The sequence below is a fragment of the Fusarium graminearum genome, chromosome 2 (genome assembly GCF_000240135.3).
Source record: "Fusarium graminearum PH-1 chromosome 2, whole genome shotgun sequence".
In the NCBI taxonomy this organism is placed as follows: domain Eukaryota; kingdom Fungi; phylum Ascomycota; class Sordariomycetes; order Hypocreales; family Nectriaceae; genus Fusarium; species Fusarium graminearum.
Genome location: NC_026475.1, coordinates 2,368,746 through 2,386,787, shown reverse-complemented (window position 1 = coordinate 2,386,787; position 18,042 = coordinate 2,368,746). Strand labels below are relative to the sequence as shown.

The window sequence follows — 18,042 nt, the reverse complement described above, 5'->3', positions numbered from 1 at the left end:
CTATATTGTACTTACAATCCTGTCGTTACCATGAATCGCTTCACTCAACATATCTTTGTACTCTCTGCCACTGTCCTTATCCTCCACGTCGGTTCCGCAATCGCTGACATGGAGCCTTTTCACGTTTTCTATACGGAATGGGGATTCATCTTTGAGCGCATCATCCGCGACAATTCCTCAGCAGAATATGTTATTTACATGGATGGCAAAATGCCGAGATCAGAATGGTACAAGACATCTCGTTGGCTTGGGTCTGGCTCTACTTGTGCGAATGTCATTCCTCTTGCAGACTGCATCGTCAAATATTCCCCTGAATATATGAAGGCTGGTATGGCAGCTGCAAATGTCGTCTTGGGTCTGACACCAGCCATATTGAGCTCTCTCGGATCAGGTGTCGAGGAGACTTCCACACTGTTCATCTGTGGGAGACGTCCATTTCTTGCCCTCTGTCTATGCCTAGGTTCTCCTGGCATACCACCATTGCGTCTGTTTGAGCATCGTCAGCTGTCTCAACCGCTGGAGAGACGCCAGGGACGTCTCAGACTCCAACTTTATTCTTTCGGTACAGAAACACTCATCTTAATCGCCGAGTATGTGTTAGTTTTTGTCAGCATCGCAAACGTTGCTCAGCTGGGTCACGAGATGGGTTCCAGAGTTGTATTGGTTTTCGCGCCACATCTATCCTACCTCATTCTACTCTGGTTCTTTATCGGCTCTTCAGCGCATATCTTTGCAGCCATATCACTTAGTCTACGTGTGCGGATTGAGCATGAAGTGTACGATGAAGACGGCGATGCATTTGCATGGATAAAATCGTGGATAGTCCCATGGCAGAGGAGAGGAACTACAAAAATATTCTTCTTGCCAGAGACACTCTTCTACAGCTTTTTCGTGGGCTTCGTCTCGTTACTTATCGCCGCACACATCATATTCGGCACGCTCGTCTTTTCAAGTGTCCTATTCATCTCGGTTAGAGACTGCATGCCTCTTATAGGACGGCTCATGGCTTCAGTCATTGTTTGCAGGGTCGTTCTGATGTACGAGATTGCCAAGATTCGTCATCTCTGCTGGGCAGAGGATCCGCCGCATTTGACGTATGAGAATCCTGAGGACAAGGTGGATGATGTGGGAGAACAGGGCTATATGACTGCTGAGCGTCAAAGTGACGGGCTCACATTGATTCCCAAGTTTCGTCGGCTGACGACGTTTACTGCCAGGGAGCTGTGAGGTTACTGGGAAGATGTGTCGAAAGAAATAGGGACTGGAAGATGACCAGACGTAAATACTGATGATATCCTAGCCCATATCTATATGCACTAGAGCTGGTCTCGTATTCCCATCACTCACTGGATCAGTGCCGGTTTTTACATAACCCACTTCCCAAGGCAGGGTTGACGTAGACCCAAGTATGGGTGGTATAGAATAGTAATGATTGACATAGTCATGTTTCGCGACATGCGGGAATTGCAATACAGGTCCAATATTTTATTGGATAATATACTCTACAGATGGAACTCTTGAAGCTCCTACGTTATAAACAACAACAGATGATACGATTTTTCATTCCTAACCCTCAAACTAGGCTGGCTTCGCTACTACAGAGCTGGCCATGAGTTGAGCTACCAAAGGTACAGGCCAAGCCAGTCTGGATGTAGGGTTGTCAACCTTTTCGTTCGAAGTAATGGAGTCAACGACAATGACAGCGATGTAACCTCCGATGCCTGTGAAGAAATGCCACCTAAATCCTGTCAGTCAACAAAGTTTATGTGTCAGGGTCAACTTGAGCATACCATCCATGCAGTTCGAACAAGAATGCAAAAGGTAGACCAACGGTGTGCCGAATGTCTATTAAGTAGCGACAGGCCCAATTGTCGATCAGCCAGACCATATACCCGAAGATAAAAAAGCTTATACCAGCAATCGAGATGTTTCGTAGATCGCGCCGCGTGTCGAGATCAAGAGTTCGTTGAGAGATGATCTGTATCGAACGTCGAGCTATTATTAGAACTCCTAGCCCGAAAGATATGGCATGTAAGAGGAATTCGTCGAGAACAACGTGGGTGATCATGACAGTTGTGAAGAGTGTTGAAAGGGCCAACCCTACTAGCTTTGTGCGCTGGGGACTGGCATTATAGGATAGCAATCGATAGAGGAGTGGTGTAGTGAGGAGGTGCATTGATAGTTCGTCGACTGGTAAACAAGATTATCAGAGACGTCCATTGAGTGAAGGGGAGGCGTACACATCTGGGTGTGGTACTTGAGCGTCATGTGGTAGCCACCAGAACAAATTCCGACGCCCATCAACCCACAATATGGAATGAGGCGGGAGGCCGTTGGGAACTTGTCGCAGCTGGCAAGTCCATAGATTCCGTAGACAACTAAAGACGTCAGAAGATATATGTGGTGGACAGCGCACAACTGACTGTAAGCAAGACTGCTTAGTGTGTTGATGAACTCGGCAATGTAGCGTGTCACGATGTAATCCTAATTGTTATTAGTGCTGATGCGGAGTCAATTGGAGAATAATACCTCTTCACAGAAACTAAAGTCAATTAGTGCTGAGTTGAATAAATAAGCATAAACAGGACTTACTTGAGATACGAGGTCTGCGGACCCCAGACTGGTTCCACCATGACAAACTTAAAGTTGACAACAGTGAATTCCGCGATAATTTAGCGCCAGACGTTATTGTCAAAGGCTAACTTGTCTGCTTCAAGACTCGAGAGGAACAACAAAGACAAGGTGGTATGAAGTGGCAGAGTAAATGCAGTTGTTCTCAGTTGTACGTACAATATCAGGCTGTCGATATGACAGGGAGAAACGACATGGTAAGCGCTGTGGCACTCTCTGTTACACGAGTCACAATGTAACCCCAGTCTCAAATTCATGCACAGTATACAAAGGTGTTGTCGTCCATTCAGGCAGTCAGAAAGTTCTCAAGTAAGACAAAGAATCACTCAGGTAGAAATCCGACAGTTCGAAGTTTCAAAGAACTATCATCGCAGCTGGTTGTGAGAACCGTGCAGAAAAAGTACCAGTTTGGGAGTCAAAATTTTAACATATACCAGAAGGAAACTGAAATCTAATAGACATGTTTCACTGACCAATAAATATCCGAATGAAACATGTTGTTCTTGAGAAGACTTTGACTTCATATCCTCCACGATTACCCTGCAGAACTCGTGGTGAGCGATGGCTTTGATTAGTTACCATCACTTCATAATCGACAAAGTCAAACGCTTTCGTCACAAACTTAAGTCTTACGGTTATAACTGGTTTCGTGGTCTAACGGTTATGACTGCGGATTCTGATTCCGCCAGCGAGGGTTCGACTCCCTCCGAGACCTTTCTTTTGGATTTTCTGTTACTTTTTTTTATAGATGGAAAACGGCATATCAAGATGTCTTTTACTTGTTCTGTGGTCAAGAACCTTTTGTTTTTGGGTTCCTTACCTTAAGATCTTGTGATATTATTATCTAGGCTCGTAGGAACGGTTGAAAAGCCCACTGACTAGCATCTTAAGTGTCTATATTTGGAAAGATATTTATCTCCGGCTGTTAAAATTAAGGAAGTAATCCCTCGGAAAATACTCTCCATCATTGGTCATATGCAGGGCGGAAGGTTTATGCAGTCAGCCCCCTAGTCATTACAGATGCTTCGGAGACATAGCTTAAAACTTTGTTCAACATCCTGCCCAGGGTTTGGGTTATACTGCGACTAAAGTCCCCGAAAGATACAGAGTGAGTTATGTAGAATTCTCGAGTCTCTGGGTGATGTACGAGTAAATCGTCAGCATGCTTTGAATCCCCTACATTGCTCACTTCATCTTTTGACTTGGCATGTCTCACCACTGGATCCCAGCCAACACAATCAAGATTTGAATCAAGCTATAATGTAAGTATTGGCCAGTTAGACTATTAAGTTTCGTTGGGCTACATGCCCATCACTACAGGGTATCATCATTCATCCGATGTATAATGCACTACCCACGGCATCATAAAACCACGACGATGCTATATTCACTATGCAGACTAAATAAGGGTCAGAGAGAATAAAAGAGACTCAAGAGCAATGCCGAGTAAAATTCTTGTTGTTAATTCGTGCTGGTACCGGGCTGAGTGAACGAGTGTCTCAGCTTACAATGTAAGCCTCCCTCAAATTACTTCCCCAACGCCGATCTTCAAAGCTGAGTTAACCTTGGCACGTCAGCACTCTGACAGTAGCTTGACCTGGAGACGTCCGCGGACCTCTATCATACCAATGACTACCGTGTATTTGTCCCTGGCAATATTCGGTCGAGTAAATCAAAGTGACGTGGTCCTGGGGCTGTGAAAAGGCCAAGACGTGAATAACTTCGGAAACGATGGAACCTGTATCGCTGTATGCTTTATTTACTGATTTGGGAGTGACGTTGAAGCTCAGTAGATGACATACATAGAGTACAGAGATGACTTTGAGGTCGAACATAATGATTTTGGATGGTATATAAGAGTCGATGTCTCTGCGGTTTGAGAAAGAAAATCATCAAGCAACAGTCACTAATACCAACAACCTTTCGCTATCATTTCATTTCCAACATGATTCTTCATCGCATCAGATTCGCTCTGGCGGCTGCCTTAGCTGTCGGGTCTACCGCTGCGACCAAGGACGACATCTACGACTATGTCATTGTTGGAAGCGGTCCTGGCGGTGGTTCTCTTGCGTGAGTACTTAGACCAAATGGGAGCCATAGAGACTAACCAGTTCAAAGGGCCAATCTGGCAAAAGAGGGACACTCCGTCTTTCTGATCGAAGCTGGAGGTGATAACCACACCAGTCTTCTCCAGTCATTCCCACTACTGTGCGTACAGAAACCAGATGGATAGTATCCTACTAACACTCATTTAGTGCCAGGACTGCTGCAGAGACCCCAGGTCATTCTTGGCAGTTCTTTGTCAACCACTACCAAGACTTTGAAGCAGCCCGTCGTGATCCCAAGTACACTTATATCCAGACCAACGGCTCCTACTACGTTGGTCTTGATCCACCAGAGGGAGCCAAGCCGTACGAAATATCATTCTTACAAAAGTTCGGAAGCTAACTGTGATGTAGTGCCGGTTTGTACTATCCTCGTGGCTCAACCCTGGGTGGCAGTGCCCAGGTCAACGCTATGAACTTTATCTGGTCTCCTGATAATGAATGGGATTACATCGCAAACCTCACTGGTGATGAGACTTGGGGACACGAGCATATGCGACGACACTTGATGAACCTCGAAAACTGTACCTATGTACCTGAAGGTACCCCTGGGCATGGCTTCGACGGCTACCTTGTGGTAAGTAATCCTGCTCTCCCGTCTGTCAGTATACTGACATATATAGAACGATCTGAGCAACGCCACTATCCAAATCAGGGAACCTAATGTTGCCAACATGTTCCAGCAAATGTTCCAGCAGACTGAGGGCATCGACGTCGAAAACACGGACGAAATGGTTGAGCTTTTCCGACGCGACATGAATGGTGCCGACCCAGACCGCTACAAGGATGGTTCTCTCTACAGCACTCCCTCAGCAATCGATCCCAGCACCGGTGCCAGAAGCGGTGCCGGTATTTACATCAACGAGGTCATCGATGCAGGACACCCCTTGACAGTCAGCTTCCACTCCCTCGCTACAAAGGTCCTTCTCAAGCAATCTCGCCACGGTGAGAAGCCCAAGGCTTATGGTGTCGAGTACATGGTCGGTGAAGGCCTCTACTCTGCCGACGGCCGCTATGACCCTGAAAAAACTGGCGAGATGAGGAAAGTCTTTGCTAAGCACGAAGTCATTGTTTCTGGAGGTGCTTTCAACACCCCTCAGATTCTCATGCTCAGCGGCATCGGTCCACGAGAGGAACTAGAGGCTTGGGATATCCCCGTGGTCGTCGATTTGCCTGCTGTCGGCTCCAACTTGCACGACAACTACGAAGTCCCCGTTCAGATGCAAGCTGAAGAAAACTGGTACGAGCCTGTTGAAGGATCTCCTTGCACCGGTACGTACGATGACCAAGACCCGTGTTTTGTGGAATGGCGAGACAATGCCGCTGGCCCGTATGCCGCTCGCGATAGTGGCTACGGAGCTCTCTGGAGGTCCAGCCAGAGCTGGGATGAAGATTCCGATCTCATGTTCCTAAGTGGCATCGGCCTGGCCGGTCTTACTGGCTTCTACCCTGGTTACTCCCGAGGCGAACTCTCCAGCATCGATCCCGCATACTGGATGCACGCCGTCGTCAAGATGCAAACCAGTAACAGCGCAGGAACCGTCCGTCTCAACTCATCCGACCCCCGCATCAGGCCCAACATCAACTTCAACTACTTCTCCGAGTCTGCCGAGCGTGATCTCGATGCTATTGCTGAGGGTATCGCGATGCTGCGACGTGCTTTCGACGCAACTGGTATCCCATACAAGCAGTTGATCCCTGACCCCGAGAATGAGAGGCAAGAGATCAAGGACATGGCTTTTAGTCATCATGCCTCTTCGACTTGTACTATTGGACCTGATGATGGCGATTCGTGTGTTGATTCGAGGTTTCGTGTTCGTGGTGTTGATAAGCTGAGGGTTGTTGATGCTTCGGTTTTCCCACGCAGTCCTGGTGCTATGCCCAACGGGCCTACTTGGACCATTTCTCGCAAGGCTTTCGAGACTCTTTTGGAGGACAACCACAAGAAATGAGGTTTCTAAGTGGATACAATTGTACTCTGTGGTTTGTTTGTTGATGGGTTGATAGATGAGGATATGCGGTGCAAGGACTTTAGGTCTTGGGCTGTGATGTAGTTTGGTATAAGTATGAAATTGATAGACATTGAGCAGTTCCTTCTATATAGATTAAATGTTACTCCACTCCTTTGTAAGAAATCCTCCACTCTATAAACAGACAAGCATTCAAAAGTGACAACTCTTTACTGAACCCATCCTTCCTTGCCCATAGTCTCCCTCGTCCACACATCAAGCTTCTTAGCAAGCTCCTCATCCTTAGCCGCACTGCTCGCCCACCAAGGCTCACCAAACCGATGAAAGATCTCCATATACTGTCCACTCTGCTCAGCCTTCATATCCTGGCTAGCCGCACAGTAAAGACTGTTCCAAGAGCCCTTGTCAGCAGTCCAGAGCATTCTGAAGCAGCGCAGAGCAGAAACAAGAGTCAGCATACCCTTTTCTGTAGGGTCGACTGTAGTGGCGAGGTTTGTCTCGACGAGACCGGGATGAACGGCTGTCACCCAGATCTCGCCATCTTTGTTCTCAGAGCCAGGTCCGTATTTGTTGTGGAGGCTCTTTGTGTGAAGAATGTTGGCAAGCTTGCCTTGGCCGTAACGTTCCCATACACCTTGGTCCTTGAGAGTGAGGTCATCAAAGTTGATACCTGTCTTGGGTGCGCCCAAGTGTCCTGAAGAGGTGAGGTTGACAATTCTCACACTACCAGGAGGCAGTGTCTTGGCGGTCCTTTGCATCACAGGAATCAAGTGCTCGGTAAAGACCCAGTGTGAAAGATAGTTTGTCTGCCATTGAGCTTCGTGACCGTCCTTTGTCATGTCAAAAGGCGTAGCCATGATGCCGGCATTGTTGATCAGACCGTGGAGAGATGTTTCGCGAGTGAGGAAGTGCTTGGCAGCTGCGACGGTGCTGGAGAAATCCATAAGGTCCATTTGTAGGAGGTCGATGTTGGCTGATGGATGTTCCTTTTTGATTTCTGCGATGGCTGCGTTACCCTTTTCTAGTGAGCGACAGCACATGTAGACGTGGGCGCCATGAGCTGCGAGGTGAAGGACAGTGTAATAGCCCCTGTTAATGTTAGTGATATGAATCTTGCAAAGTTTGTAGAAGAAATTCTCACATTCCAGCGTTGCCGCCAGTGACGATAAAGACCTTTCCGTTGAGGCTGGGGAGGTTATCGGGATGGAAAGACATTTTGAGAAGGTTGAGAAGAGTGATGATGTTGGATAGAAGGAGTCGAGTTGATTGAGGTGGGTAGATGATTGTGTTGAAATGTTCAAGTGAAGTGTCTGTTGTGTTTGGTTTGATGAGTAGAATAATTCGAAAAGAGCGACGACAACGGGCATCTTTATATCTACATTTCTTGCCCTTGTGATAACATTCCATCCTACCCATTCTTCAATTGTGAGCAGCTTGCATACGATCCAACTCATCCCTGCAAGTGAGCAACTTGCATATCAAAGCTTATCCCCAAAGGGTAGGATTGTTACCCTTGCCGAGTGAGCAGCTTGCATGACACTAAGCCTGGTGCAGTTGGTCGCTATATCCGCAGCCAATAGAGTGACTACACAGTCTGCGCCTCTTGCGATCCTTCGGATGATTACTCTGACTCTGTGAGTGAGCAGAGTGCATACCAGAAAATCTCCCCTCTTTCATCATTTTCCTCACAAACTGTTGACAAGATGGCTTTCCACGAGTCAAAAGCCGCGACTATGTCATGTATAGAGATCACACGGATGCCACAATTGGCTGAGGTTCGTGCCTAGGTCCGTCGGGGTTAAGAATGTCTTACTTACCGGAAAAAGGCGATAGACAAAGCAGATAACTGGACAGGAACAAAGGACGCTGCAGCACGAAGAAGGGCACAGACGAGGCTTAATATGAGAGCATACAGTAAGTGAATAATAAGCTTGGTGTGTTTTAACTAATCATAGGACAGGAAAACGCAAAGCTCAAGAGAAAAAGAACCACTCAACGGTTATCAAGCAAGAAACAACAATTGACCTTTGGGATATTAAACAAGAACTCATCTCAAACGTCTCATCATCCAACGCTAAACAACTATACAACTCCAGAAACCCACTGATGCCTTGGAAAACACAGAACAATCAGTCCAACATTATCTTTCCTCTCTGTCCAGACCATCTCATTACACTCCTTCAGTACAACGCTCTCCGCGCTCTATCCGTCAACCGCAGCCTAATATCTGGGGTTCTCTGTACACCTCTCGAATGCGACCAGGAGATCATTCATGTAGTTCCATACCCTTCAAACCCTGAGTGTATTCCCGCTGCTCTTCTTCCAACACTTCTCCAACAGACAGTACCGCACGGAGACTGGATTGATTTGTTTCCGTCACCAGAAGGAAGAGATAACTTGATTCATGCGACGGGTACCTTTGACGAGGACGATCTGTGGGCGGATTGTATCGGGGGGTTGTATGAAGGGTATCCAGATGACGAGATGGAGAAACGCGGTATGATTGCGTGGTCGCCGCCATGGGATATTTCTGGATGGGAGATGTCGCCAGGGTTTGTTGAGAAATGGGGCTGGTTATTCAAAGGCTTGTCGGGGCCAATGGAGGCGACGAATCGATGGCGAGTTGAAAGGGGTGAAGAGCCGCTTGTTGAGATGCTTGAAGAACTGCACCTGTAGAAGAAGACTTGTTGATGCAATTGATCTTCCAAACATGGTTCTACTGCGGTTTTCGTCGTAAAAGGTCATAGACAGGGCAAGAGGTATATACCGAAGTACCTCTTCTCTCTGAAGCCTGCCTATAGGCGACGGATTGGGTTACCTTCGCAGGAGAATGGCCTTCGATAGGTCCCTGAAGGGCCTCCGAAGGGTATGAAATGAACTCCCTCTGAAGACTGAAGAAAATAGCCTCTCTTGGAGACTTAGAAGGAAGAGATGAAGCAAGGCAAAGAGTATTTGCCTTGCTTATGCCGACCAAGTCGACTTTAACTTGCCTCATATCACATTAACCACCAGGCCTCAAAATCAATTAGGTATTCTAGGAAGGAAATCGTTTGTTTCACTCCACCCAAACTCCGAACAAGAGAGTTTAGTGGGAAGTGAAATCAACGGCTCCCTCCCGGCAAACCTAATCAATTATCCGAAACCAGTCGGCAAATCTTGGTCGATGTGATGTTGTTGGCAGCAGCTAGATGTGATGTTGTTAGCAACAGCTTGATTGAGATTCAAGGGATGCTCGATACGATACCCAAAATGAAGAAGAAGAGTCATTAGTCCAGTGATGTTCCAGTTACTCCCCTTGAGGGCAAAGTATAGGGGACTCGCTCCAAAGGTTAATCGAGAGCCAAGAATGGGAGCGGGTTTCCGTCGAATCCTGTAACCTCTCCTGTGTAGCGATACTCTGCACAATCAATGGGTTCCACAACCCAACGTATCTCCGCCTTGTCCGCTGTCGACATTTGAGCATCGAGGTCTGCTCTAGTTCTCCTGGGGCGAAGGCTTGACTGATACAATCCAGTATGGAGAGAATTAAAACCCCCCGCTGGGAAACCAGGTCCACACAGGTATATGGCATCCAGAACGCAATTGAACCATACCAGGGGCTCGTTTGGCTGTGTTGCAAACATGAGCCTATAACCAAGTCTCATCAGTTCACCCCTCGACTCTCTACACGTGTGTAGTAGTGCAGGGATCCTAGTACGACTCCAAAAGCGGAATTCGTTGCTGGCGTTCCATTTCAGGTATACCCATATGTTGTCTCCCTTAGACTGCATGGTGATATTATGCCTCCTTTCATACTCCCGCGCAAACTCGCAGTAAGGAACCCTTTTCCTCTGGACGAGTACGGCGCGGGGGGTTATAGCATGTTCATAGATCATGCATCGTACCTCAATAGGTAAACTGGTGAATGTAGTCATGATGGGCGTTTGGAGTGTGATGTGGAATGTGTGGTGGATGGAAGAAAACAAAAGGTCCAACAGATGAAGTACTAACTACTTTTATAGTCAAGTCGTTGAAGTTCTGATATGAGTGTTTACAATAAGTTCAGAGTTAAAGGTTTAAGTTGCAATATGATTTATCACACGCCATAAGTGGTTCGCATAACAACTTAAACTTGACATACTATGGATAGGGCTTTTGCCTTCTTTTATGCTTTACCTTGGCATTACCTTATTACGCTATTTTATGTGGCATATCTTTTTCTATTGTTGAGATCTTGAATCGAATGGTGACATTTTTGTCCTATTTTACAAAGACAAGCGCTTAAAGACAAGAAGTATTATGCTTGGTCAACAGGATACCTCTCGAGGCTGTCTTCTTAGTTATCAAGAAACTTAATAAATTTGGTTTGAAAAATAAATAAAAATTAGTATTATTCGAGTCTTTCTCAAGTTACTCTTTGCTGCTAATAATACCAAGGTTACTCTATGCGTATATATCAAATAAACTGTAAATCATCTTAGGTTCCTCCCACAATAATTTACATTTTCCAATATACTCGTAGATGGGCAGCTGCCTAGTTTAACACAATAGTATTAAACTAACAGAGGTTCTAGTCAGCCTCAACTCGCGGCAAGTTTGCAGAATTAGTCAGTCGAGTGACAGCCCAACTGCGTCGTCACCAACTTGATCTAGTCACTGATTGACTCGCCATGTCTCCACTGTCGCTGTTTGGATGTGAAACTTTTGTGGACGATTGGACTTGCATCAAAGTACGATTCATGGCATGAAACAATGACCCCTCGCACTAGTTAAACAAGCTTAAGGATCTCTGCAGTGTTTTAGAGACTGCAAGTAACCTTGGAAGGGTACAGTGGTACTGGATCGAGATACGAGTCTGTCTCGGATGCACAAACAGCACTAAGACACATGCAAAGATGAAACGTAAAAATGTCAGAAAAATCACAAAAAGGAAACTGGATAATTCCACGCCGCGACGGAATATCTATCTCGTCGCGCCTCATGCAAGCTCCGGGGTCCATCTCCGATCCATGTCAATACCGGAGATAGTAAAAACAAATATCGTCCGATATATTTAGAAGAAAAGGTACACGTCATACAACGACCGTCTATAGGTATCACAAAGAAAAGAAGGCTGATATCAATTGCCTTTGTTTTGTTTATACAGCCAAAAGAAAAGAAAAGAAAATGAGGCTTCCATTTCCTGCGCCCGATGCAACCCAACAGGCAGACCTTCAGGGGCATCTCAACTGGGATTAGCCAGCCGGTGGAAAGGGATCCGCCTGTACCTGGCCGCTACCACGCTAATACTGGGGGGAGAGAAGATGTACGGGATGGTCGGGTTGAGCTTAAACACAAACACGAGGAGTCATGATTGCTGTGAGCGAATGGTAGAGGATCCATACTGTCTTTCACAGGGTAGCTAGACGTAAATCGACAAACAAAGAGTCTATCATGACACGACGTCCCTGACTCTTGAACCCATCACAGTCACCAAACAGACTGACCCCAAGCTACCCCTGTCCCTAAAAACCCACTAAACATCATCAACCTCTTAGCGCAATCTAGCGTGTTCGCATGCCCCGGCCCCACTGAAGCCCCAAAGGCCCAAACCCAACTGGATTGATCTTCTCCAGAGACACGGGACGGTACTGTACCTCGCATGTAACCCCTGGAGATATCATTTCTTCTTTACATTAGCCTTGACTTTAAGCGAGTCGTCACGTCGTTAAAGAGTTCACGCTCTCGTGCATCTTGTTCTCTTAATATTTAATATTTCTTTTTTTCCTTCCCGTTTTGTGCTACCATTAATCAACTGACTCGAATTCTTCGTATCGTTTGACTGCTGTAACTTTTGTCCGCCTCAGTCGCTAGTTCCCGCCGCCATCCCATCCGTCCCGTAGGTTGTCCACCCGACAACGCTAGGACTAAAAAAACATCCTCCTCTCCAACCCAAGAAGCGAGACAAGGCCCCTTGGGGACAAAGAAAACCGTCCTTTGTCTCACTCCATTCTCGTCCTTTCTTGCATTCCTTTCTTTAAAGACATCTGCAGAACCTCCATCTTGCTCCCTCCAACCAACCCGCGCTACGACCATCACAATCTTCATCATGGAGGACTCTTCACAAAAGCGCATGAGCTCCATTCCTCGGCTGTCCAAGCTTCCCGTGCCTAGACCAACTTCTGGAATCCCAAAGCCCACATCTGCTCTACCAAGACCAACTTCAGTCATCCGTGCCTCTCCTTCTCGGGAGAGTTTGGGTGGTGGTGAGCTAAGAAACCCAAAACTTCGACCTTCCATGTCAAGAGACCAGCTACGAACCAGCCAACCAGATCTACAACAGCGAGCTCAACGGCTACGACCTACAGCCTCAAGAGACCAACTCGTTGTCCCCAGATCAAGACAAACCTCGCTCATCAACAGACCTCCATCCCATATATCACCAGCAAAGCCTCCTTCTCAACGAATCACATCTGCCGCGTATCGACCGGTGGACAGAGAAGCCGACATTATCGAAGAGCGATCTACCACACCTCCATATGATCCCCCAGGCGGAGCTGTTGGAATATCCGAAGGAACCATCTTTCCTCGTCAATTGACTCTGACAAGAAGACCTTCAGAGTCCTTTGCAGTCTCTCCCCTTTACGATCCACCCGACAACATCTTCAACCCCCAAATACGACCACGAACCGCTTCGACCGATGAAGATGATAGATCAGATACCCTCAGTGCGAGTTCTCGCAGGTCAAGACCTTCTCTATCACAGAGGACCATGGAAACACTTGCCAATACTTCTCCTGCCTTGAGGAAGACGTCAAATTTCTTTGATCCAAACATGACAGGACCAAGATCGAGAGCGGATAGTGGCGCTTCCCGGCCTGGCTCTAGTTATGCTTCAGATGGATCCCTGAGACTGAGCCGGCCGGGTTCTAGCTCCGGCCAATCCGATCATGGTTTCCCGAACCTTAGAGCTTCAACAAATAGCTTTAAAGCGCCGTTGGAGCCCATTGATGGCACGCCTCGAAAACGGTCGGGTACTGTGATAAGAACCACGCCCAATTCTCGAGCCGGAGCATCCAAGCCACCGCCATTTGCCGATGCGAGAAGTCCAAGTCCTGGCAAGACGGCTATGCCTACTCCAATGTCGGGCTCCAAGTCTCTAGCTATCCGTCCGGGAAGCGCAAAGACTCCTGCCAAGGGCATGTTCAAGAAGCCATCTCTTCCCGCTCTTAACAAAGCCTCTTTGCATGCGAATTCTACCCGACGAGGATCTGTAAACTCGGCCTCAACTGCTTCTTGGGACGGTACGATTCCTTCCAGTGCGACCTCATTGGCAGGTGAATCAGCTGAGCCTGGATCACCTCCCTCAGCCCGCAAGTCCTCAGCTGCTCTTCGTGAGCAAATCGCCAAGGCCAAGGCAGCTAAACGAGCGCAAATGAAACAAGCAGCTGAGCTCGCACAAACACAAGAGGGTGAAGAGGCACCCATTGTTCCCCACGATACAGGATTCGATTTTGGCGTCAACAATGACGATCCATTCAATCTGCGCCAGGGAGAAGACCCCAAGAAAAAGGTTCTTCAGAACCGGGTTAGTGCTGCGAGGACGAGCGGACGGCTTAACATCGCTGCTCTGCACTTGAAGGAGATTCCTATCGAGGTACTCAAGATGTACGACCTGGAGAGTATTGGTACCTTTGACGGAAGCTGGGCAGAGAGTGTGGACTTGACGCGCTTGGTCGCTGCGGATAACGAGCTTGAGGAGCTGGACGACTTTGTCTTTCCCGACAGCGAACCCTCATCTTTTGACGAAGCTCAGGCCAGTCAGGGCAATATCTTTGCCGGATTAGAAACTCTGGATATGCATGGCAATCTTCTCGTCAATGTCCCCCTGGGTATGCGCCGGCTGACTTGCCTGACTTCTTTGAACTTGGTATGTACATGACTGTTGTCATATGGGTTTTCTTACTAATTGTCATCAGTCTTCGAACCGTCTCACGAACAACAGTCTTGACACGATTTCGCAAGTCACTTCTCTACGCGATTTGAGACTCGCCAACAACCTTTTCTATGGACCTCTGAACCCTGTACTGGCAGGTCTCAGTGAGTTGGAGATTCTCGACATACATGGTAACAACATCTCGGCACTCCCTCCCAAGATCGAGAACATGTCGCGTCTCCGTATTCTGAACCTAAGCGAAAACAGCTTTGAGTCCCTGCCTTTTGACAGTCTTGCCACCCTTTCCATCACAGAGTTGAATGTAAGGAAGAACAAGCTAAAGGGCACTTTGATTGAGGAGCCTATTGGATGTCTGCCCCAGCTGCATACTCTGGATGCTTCCGCAAACCAGCTCGAACGATTGGTCCCATTGGGTGCCGCGATTGACTTGCCGGTTCTGCACTCCTTGTCACTATCGGTGAACAGGTTGCAGGGACTCCCAGACATGACAACCTGGGTCAACTTGCTGACGCTTTCTGTGGAAGAGAACAGCATCTCAGGAATCCCCAACAGCTTCATGGGTCTCGAGAAGCTTCGTCACGCCGATTTCTCTAGTAACGACATCAGGGTGATTCCTCCCGAGGTTTCCAGGATGGACAACCTCACCATGATTCGACTCAGCGGAAACCCTCTTCGTGACAAGAAGTTTTTGTCTATCACCACTGAAGAGCTCAAGGATGTTCTTGCAAACCGCCTGGAACCCCCACCTCCGTACCAGGAGCCTGCTAGTCAGGTTGGGGTTTTGGATGTTCTTAAGGATGCCAAGGATTCGGACGCAAAGCCCGCTTACGACGAGGAAGATTATCAGTCAAACGATAGCTTTGCTACACCCCCCACGAGCCCCAACCGATCTCGCTCACACACCGTATCAAGCCGTCGTTCCAGGTCGCATACTCTGTCCAACCAGTCTTGGCCTGTGAAGCCCGGTGGTATCTTGGATAGATCCCAAACTGAGTCGTCTTCGCTGCACCCTGTCGTTTGCGCAAAGGTGGCTGCTGAAAACCGTGTTCGCCAAATCTTCCTCCAGAACAACCTCTTTGCTACCCTGCCAAACTCGCTTAGCTTCTTTTCCGAGACACTGACAGCTTTGTCTTTGTCGCACAACCAGCTAGTTGGCGAGTCATACCTGACTGAGGAGCTAGAGCTTTTGGCTTTGAGGGAAATCAACCTGGCATCAAACCACATCACCAATCTACGAGCGCTTACTCAGTTCCTCCACGCACCTAGCCTGGAGAAGATTGATGTCACGATGAACCGTATCAACGCTCTCCCCACAGACCTGAAAGAGGCTTTCCCTAACCTCAACGTCTTGCTGGCGAGCAACAACCACATTGCCAACCTTGAGCCTGAGATGATCAAGGGCATCACGACGGTTGATGTAAGCAACAACGACATCTCGTATCTCAACCCTCGTATTGGTCTTCTCGGAGGTCCCGGCGGACTTCAGAGATTCGAAGTGACGGGTAACCGATTTAGGGTTCCTCGATGGAACGTGCTTGAGCGAGGTACTGATGCTACACTACGATGGCTGCGTGGACGTGTGCCTGTTGCGGAGATGGGTGCTTGGCAAGGAGAAGAGAATGAGCCTGATGTGGATTAAATTGTAGTTTGATAGCGATGGAACAGGTGGTATCAATTTGTGCGTGTGTTATGGGTTGCTTCTATTCTTGGTATATATTTATCATACTTTAGTTTTATTACCTGGGGTTATATACCATCTTGATTTACTGCCAATACTCTTGCTGGTAGTGTTATCCTTTGTTGTTTGTTTCAGTCTTTTTAGAGGCTTGATCTTGAATGTGTCATGTGTCCATCTCATGGCTCTCAGTACATCGCGGTGGGATGCGTCTTTTCCGTTAATGTAGTCGATGTCTACTCCGGTCAACTCGTCCGATCTACGCTACTTCGACTGGACACTCTGTTTCCCGTCTATCAATCCAATACTCCAACTCCGTCTGGTGGTTATTGATGTACTTTTGACTGTCTTAGTGGAGCTTCACCCGACTGCGATATTAACTTTCCACTTCGTGGCCATCTGAGTTGCAAAGTAGACTTTACCAAATCATTTTACACGCGTTCAATCGCAAGTTTTGCCATGACAGAATCAAGCCTCGACCATTTTCTTTACCTCAAAGTCTATCCGTAATGGGCAAAGTTACTGTTTGGGTTTTATATGCAGAAGGCACACTCCTGCTCTGGCGACCAGTGTTTTCTACGGAAGGAAGGCAGTTTGCATTTATTTCTCGGTCCAAATACAGAACTCAATCAGTCATTCAGAGATTCTAACTTTTTAACAAGTATAAAAAAGCATCGTCTCCTCGACTACTCTCATCATCCTTTCGATATTGTTTCATCACGAGATACAACACTACTACGAAAAGTACACAACCACAACGGAGACGATCACAAAAAACGACACATACAATACCTCCTAGTCGTCTACCATAATGCCCGTCTACCACACAAACCCCTTCATCGAAAGCCTAAGTCTCATGCCCCGCCACACCGACGACGTTCTCAAAAGCACAAACCCCAGCCCCGACACAACCCTCAAGATCGTCGCGGCAGTATGGGCAGTGGGATGGATCATGTTTGGCATCATAAGCGTTGTTAGTCTCAACGCGCGCGGAAGAGCTGGCAAGTGGGTGCCGGAGTGGTATCTCGACTCTGAAGGGACAAAATGGGCCAAGCTGAGCGTCGCGGCGTGGTGGACTTTTGTGGTGCTGTTTTGGCCGGTGATTTGGATCGTATACCTTGTTGGGATTACGTGGAGGGCTATGAAGAAGGGGTATGGGAATTGGAAGCTTAGAAATATGGATTTCCAGAGTCCTGATGGTGGTGATGTTTAAGGGGCACCTTGTGGTGTTTTATTGTCTTGGTGTTTGGGGTAGTTTATTTGGTCATTATGTTTTGGCTACAGTGCTTGATGCATTCGTTTTCAATACCAAGCAAGGTTTTTGTTACTGTGAATAACTGGAGATCTGTTTCAGTTGTGTTGAGAGATGATATTTATTGAATGAATTCTTGATGTGCTCACTACCTTACCTGCTAAGGTAGGGTTAGTAGTGTCTTTATCCACCCCAGATTTAGTGAGAAACAAGCATCGTCAAACCCTGTATGGAGTATGGCTCGTGAGCGGAAAAACCCTTGTTCCTAGGATATCCTTCTAGCTGACTCTAGCTCCTTGTTTCTCTGTCAAGGCAGCGTCACAATCTCGAAGCTTTCTATTTTCCCCATTGACCCTCCACTGTTGTTCTTTTTTCCCCAATAGATGGAATCAAAAAGTTGATTGGTCTTTTTTTCGTATCACAATTGCTTTTTTTTTTGTGGATACCAAACAACAACAACTCGTCCCTGTTCTGTCCTGTCCTACGGCGCGTGC

The 18,042-nt window shown here is 47.3% G+C and overlaps 8 protein-coding genes and 1 non-coding gene across 9 annotated transcripts; 6 read left to right on the top strand and 3 right to left on the bottom strand.

Annotated features, from left to right (window-relative positions):
• Window positions 1-210: 210 nt before the first annotated feature.
• Window positions 211-1,227, top strand: FGSG_08280 (uncharacterized protein; the record flags this gene model as incomplete). Its single annotated transcript, XM_011322213.1, has 1 exon — window positions 211-1,227. The coding sequence occupies one exon, from the start codon at window positions 211-213 to the stop codon at window positions 1,225-1,227; it is 1,017 nt and encodes a 338-aa protein (XP_011320515.1).
• Window positions 1,228-1,578: 351 nt separating this feature from the next.
• Window positions 1,579-2,633, bottom strand: FGSG_08281 (uncharacterized protein; the record flags this gene model as incomplete). The annotated part of the gene is made up of 6 exons (XM_011322212.1): window positions 1,579-1,738; window positions 1,791-2,190; window positions 2,241-2,378; window positions 2,424-2,484; window positions 2,530-2,542; window positions 2,593-2,633. 6 exons carry the CDS (start codon window positions 2,631-2,633, stop codon window positions 1,579-1,581), a joined length of 813 nt encoding a protein of 270 aa, XP_011320514.1.
• A 641-nt stretch (window positions 2,634-3,274) lies between these two features.
• Window positions 3,275-3,346, top strand: FGSG_20714. The gene has a single exon. It is a non-coding gene; the product is annotated as a tRNA-Gln (tRNA).
• A 1,230-nt stretch (window positions 3,347-4,576) lies between these two features.
• FGSG_08282 (uncharacterized protein) lies at window positions 4,577-6,688 on the top strand (the record flags this gene model as incomplete). The annotated part of the gene is made up of 5 exons (XM_011322211.1): window positions 4,577-4,701; window positions 4,750-4,839; window positions 4,887-5,042; window positions 5,091-5,313; window positions 5,360-6,688. The coding sequence occupies 5 exons, from the start codon at window positions 4,577-4,579 to the stop codon at window positions 6,686-6,688; spliced, it is 1,923 nt and encodes a 640-aa protein (XP_011320513.1).
• A 227-nt stretch (window positions 6,689-6,915) lies between these two features.
• On the bottom strand, window positions 6,916-7,921 carry FGSG_08283 (uncharacterized protein; the record flags this gene model as incomplete). Its single annotated transcript, XM_011322210.1, has 2 exons — window positions 6,916-7,795; window positions 7,848-7,921. The coding sequence occupies 2 exons, from the start codon at window positions 7,919-7,921 to the stop codon at window positions 6,916-6,918; spliced, it is 954 nt and encodes a 317-aa protein (XP_011320512.1).
• Window positions 7,922-8,409: 488 nt separating this feature from the next.
• Window positions 8,410-9,382, top strand: FGSG_08284 (uncharacterized protein; the record flags this gene model as incomplete). Its single annotated transcript, XM_011322209.1, has 3 exons — window positions 8,410-8,481; window positions 8,533-8,620; window positions 8,667-9,382. The coding sequence occupies 3 exons, from the start codon at window positions 8,410-8,412 to the stop codon at window positions 9,380-9,382; spliced, it is 876 nt and encodes a 291-aa protein (XP_011320511.1).
• A 653-nt stretch (window positions 9,383-10,035) lies between these two features.
• FGSG_13400 (uncharacterized protein) lies at window positions 10,036-10,620 on the bottom strand (the record flags this gene model as incomplete). Its single annotated transcript, XM_011322208.1, has 1 exon — window positions 10,036-10,620. One exon carries the CDS (start codon window positions 10,618-10,620, stop codon window positions 10,036-10,038), a length of 585 nt encoding a protein of 194 aa, XP_011320510.1.
• A 2,153-nt stretch (window positions 10,621-12,773) lies between these two features.
• On the top strand, window positions 12,774-16,260 carry FGSG_08285 (uncharacterized protein; the record flags this gene model as incomplete). Its single annotated transcript, XM_011322207.1, has 2 exons — window positions 12,774-14,594; window positions 14,644-16,260. The coding sequence occupies 2 exons, from the start codon at window positions 12,774-12,776 to the stop codon at window positions 16,258-16,260; spliced, it is 3,438 nt and encodes a 1,145-aa protein (XP_011320509.1).
• An 847-nt stretch (window positions 16,261-17,107) lies between these two features.
• On the top strand, window positions 17,108-17,509 carry FGSG_08286 (uncharacterized protein; the record flags this gene model as incomplete). The annotated part of the gene is made up of 1 exon (XM_011322206.1): window positions 17,108-17,509. The coding sequence occupies one exon, from the start codon at window positions 17,108-17,110 to the stop codon at window positions 17,507-17,509; it is 402 nt and encodes a 133-aa protein (XP_011320508.1).
• Between the last annotated feature and the right edge of the window lie 533 nt (window positions 17,510-18,042).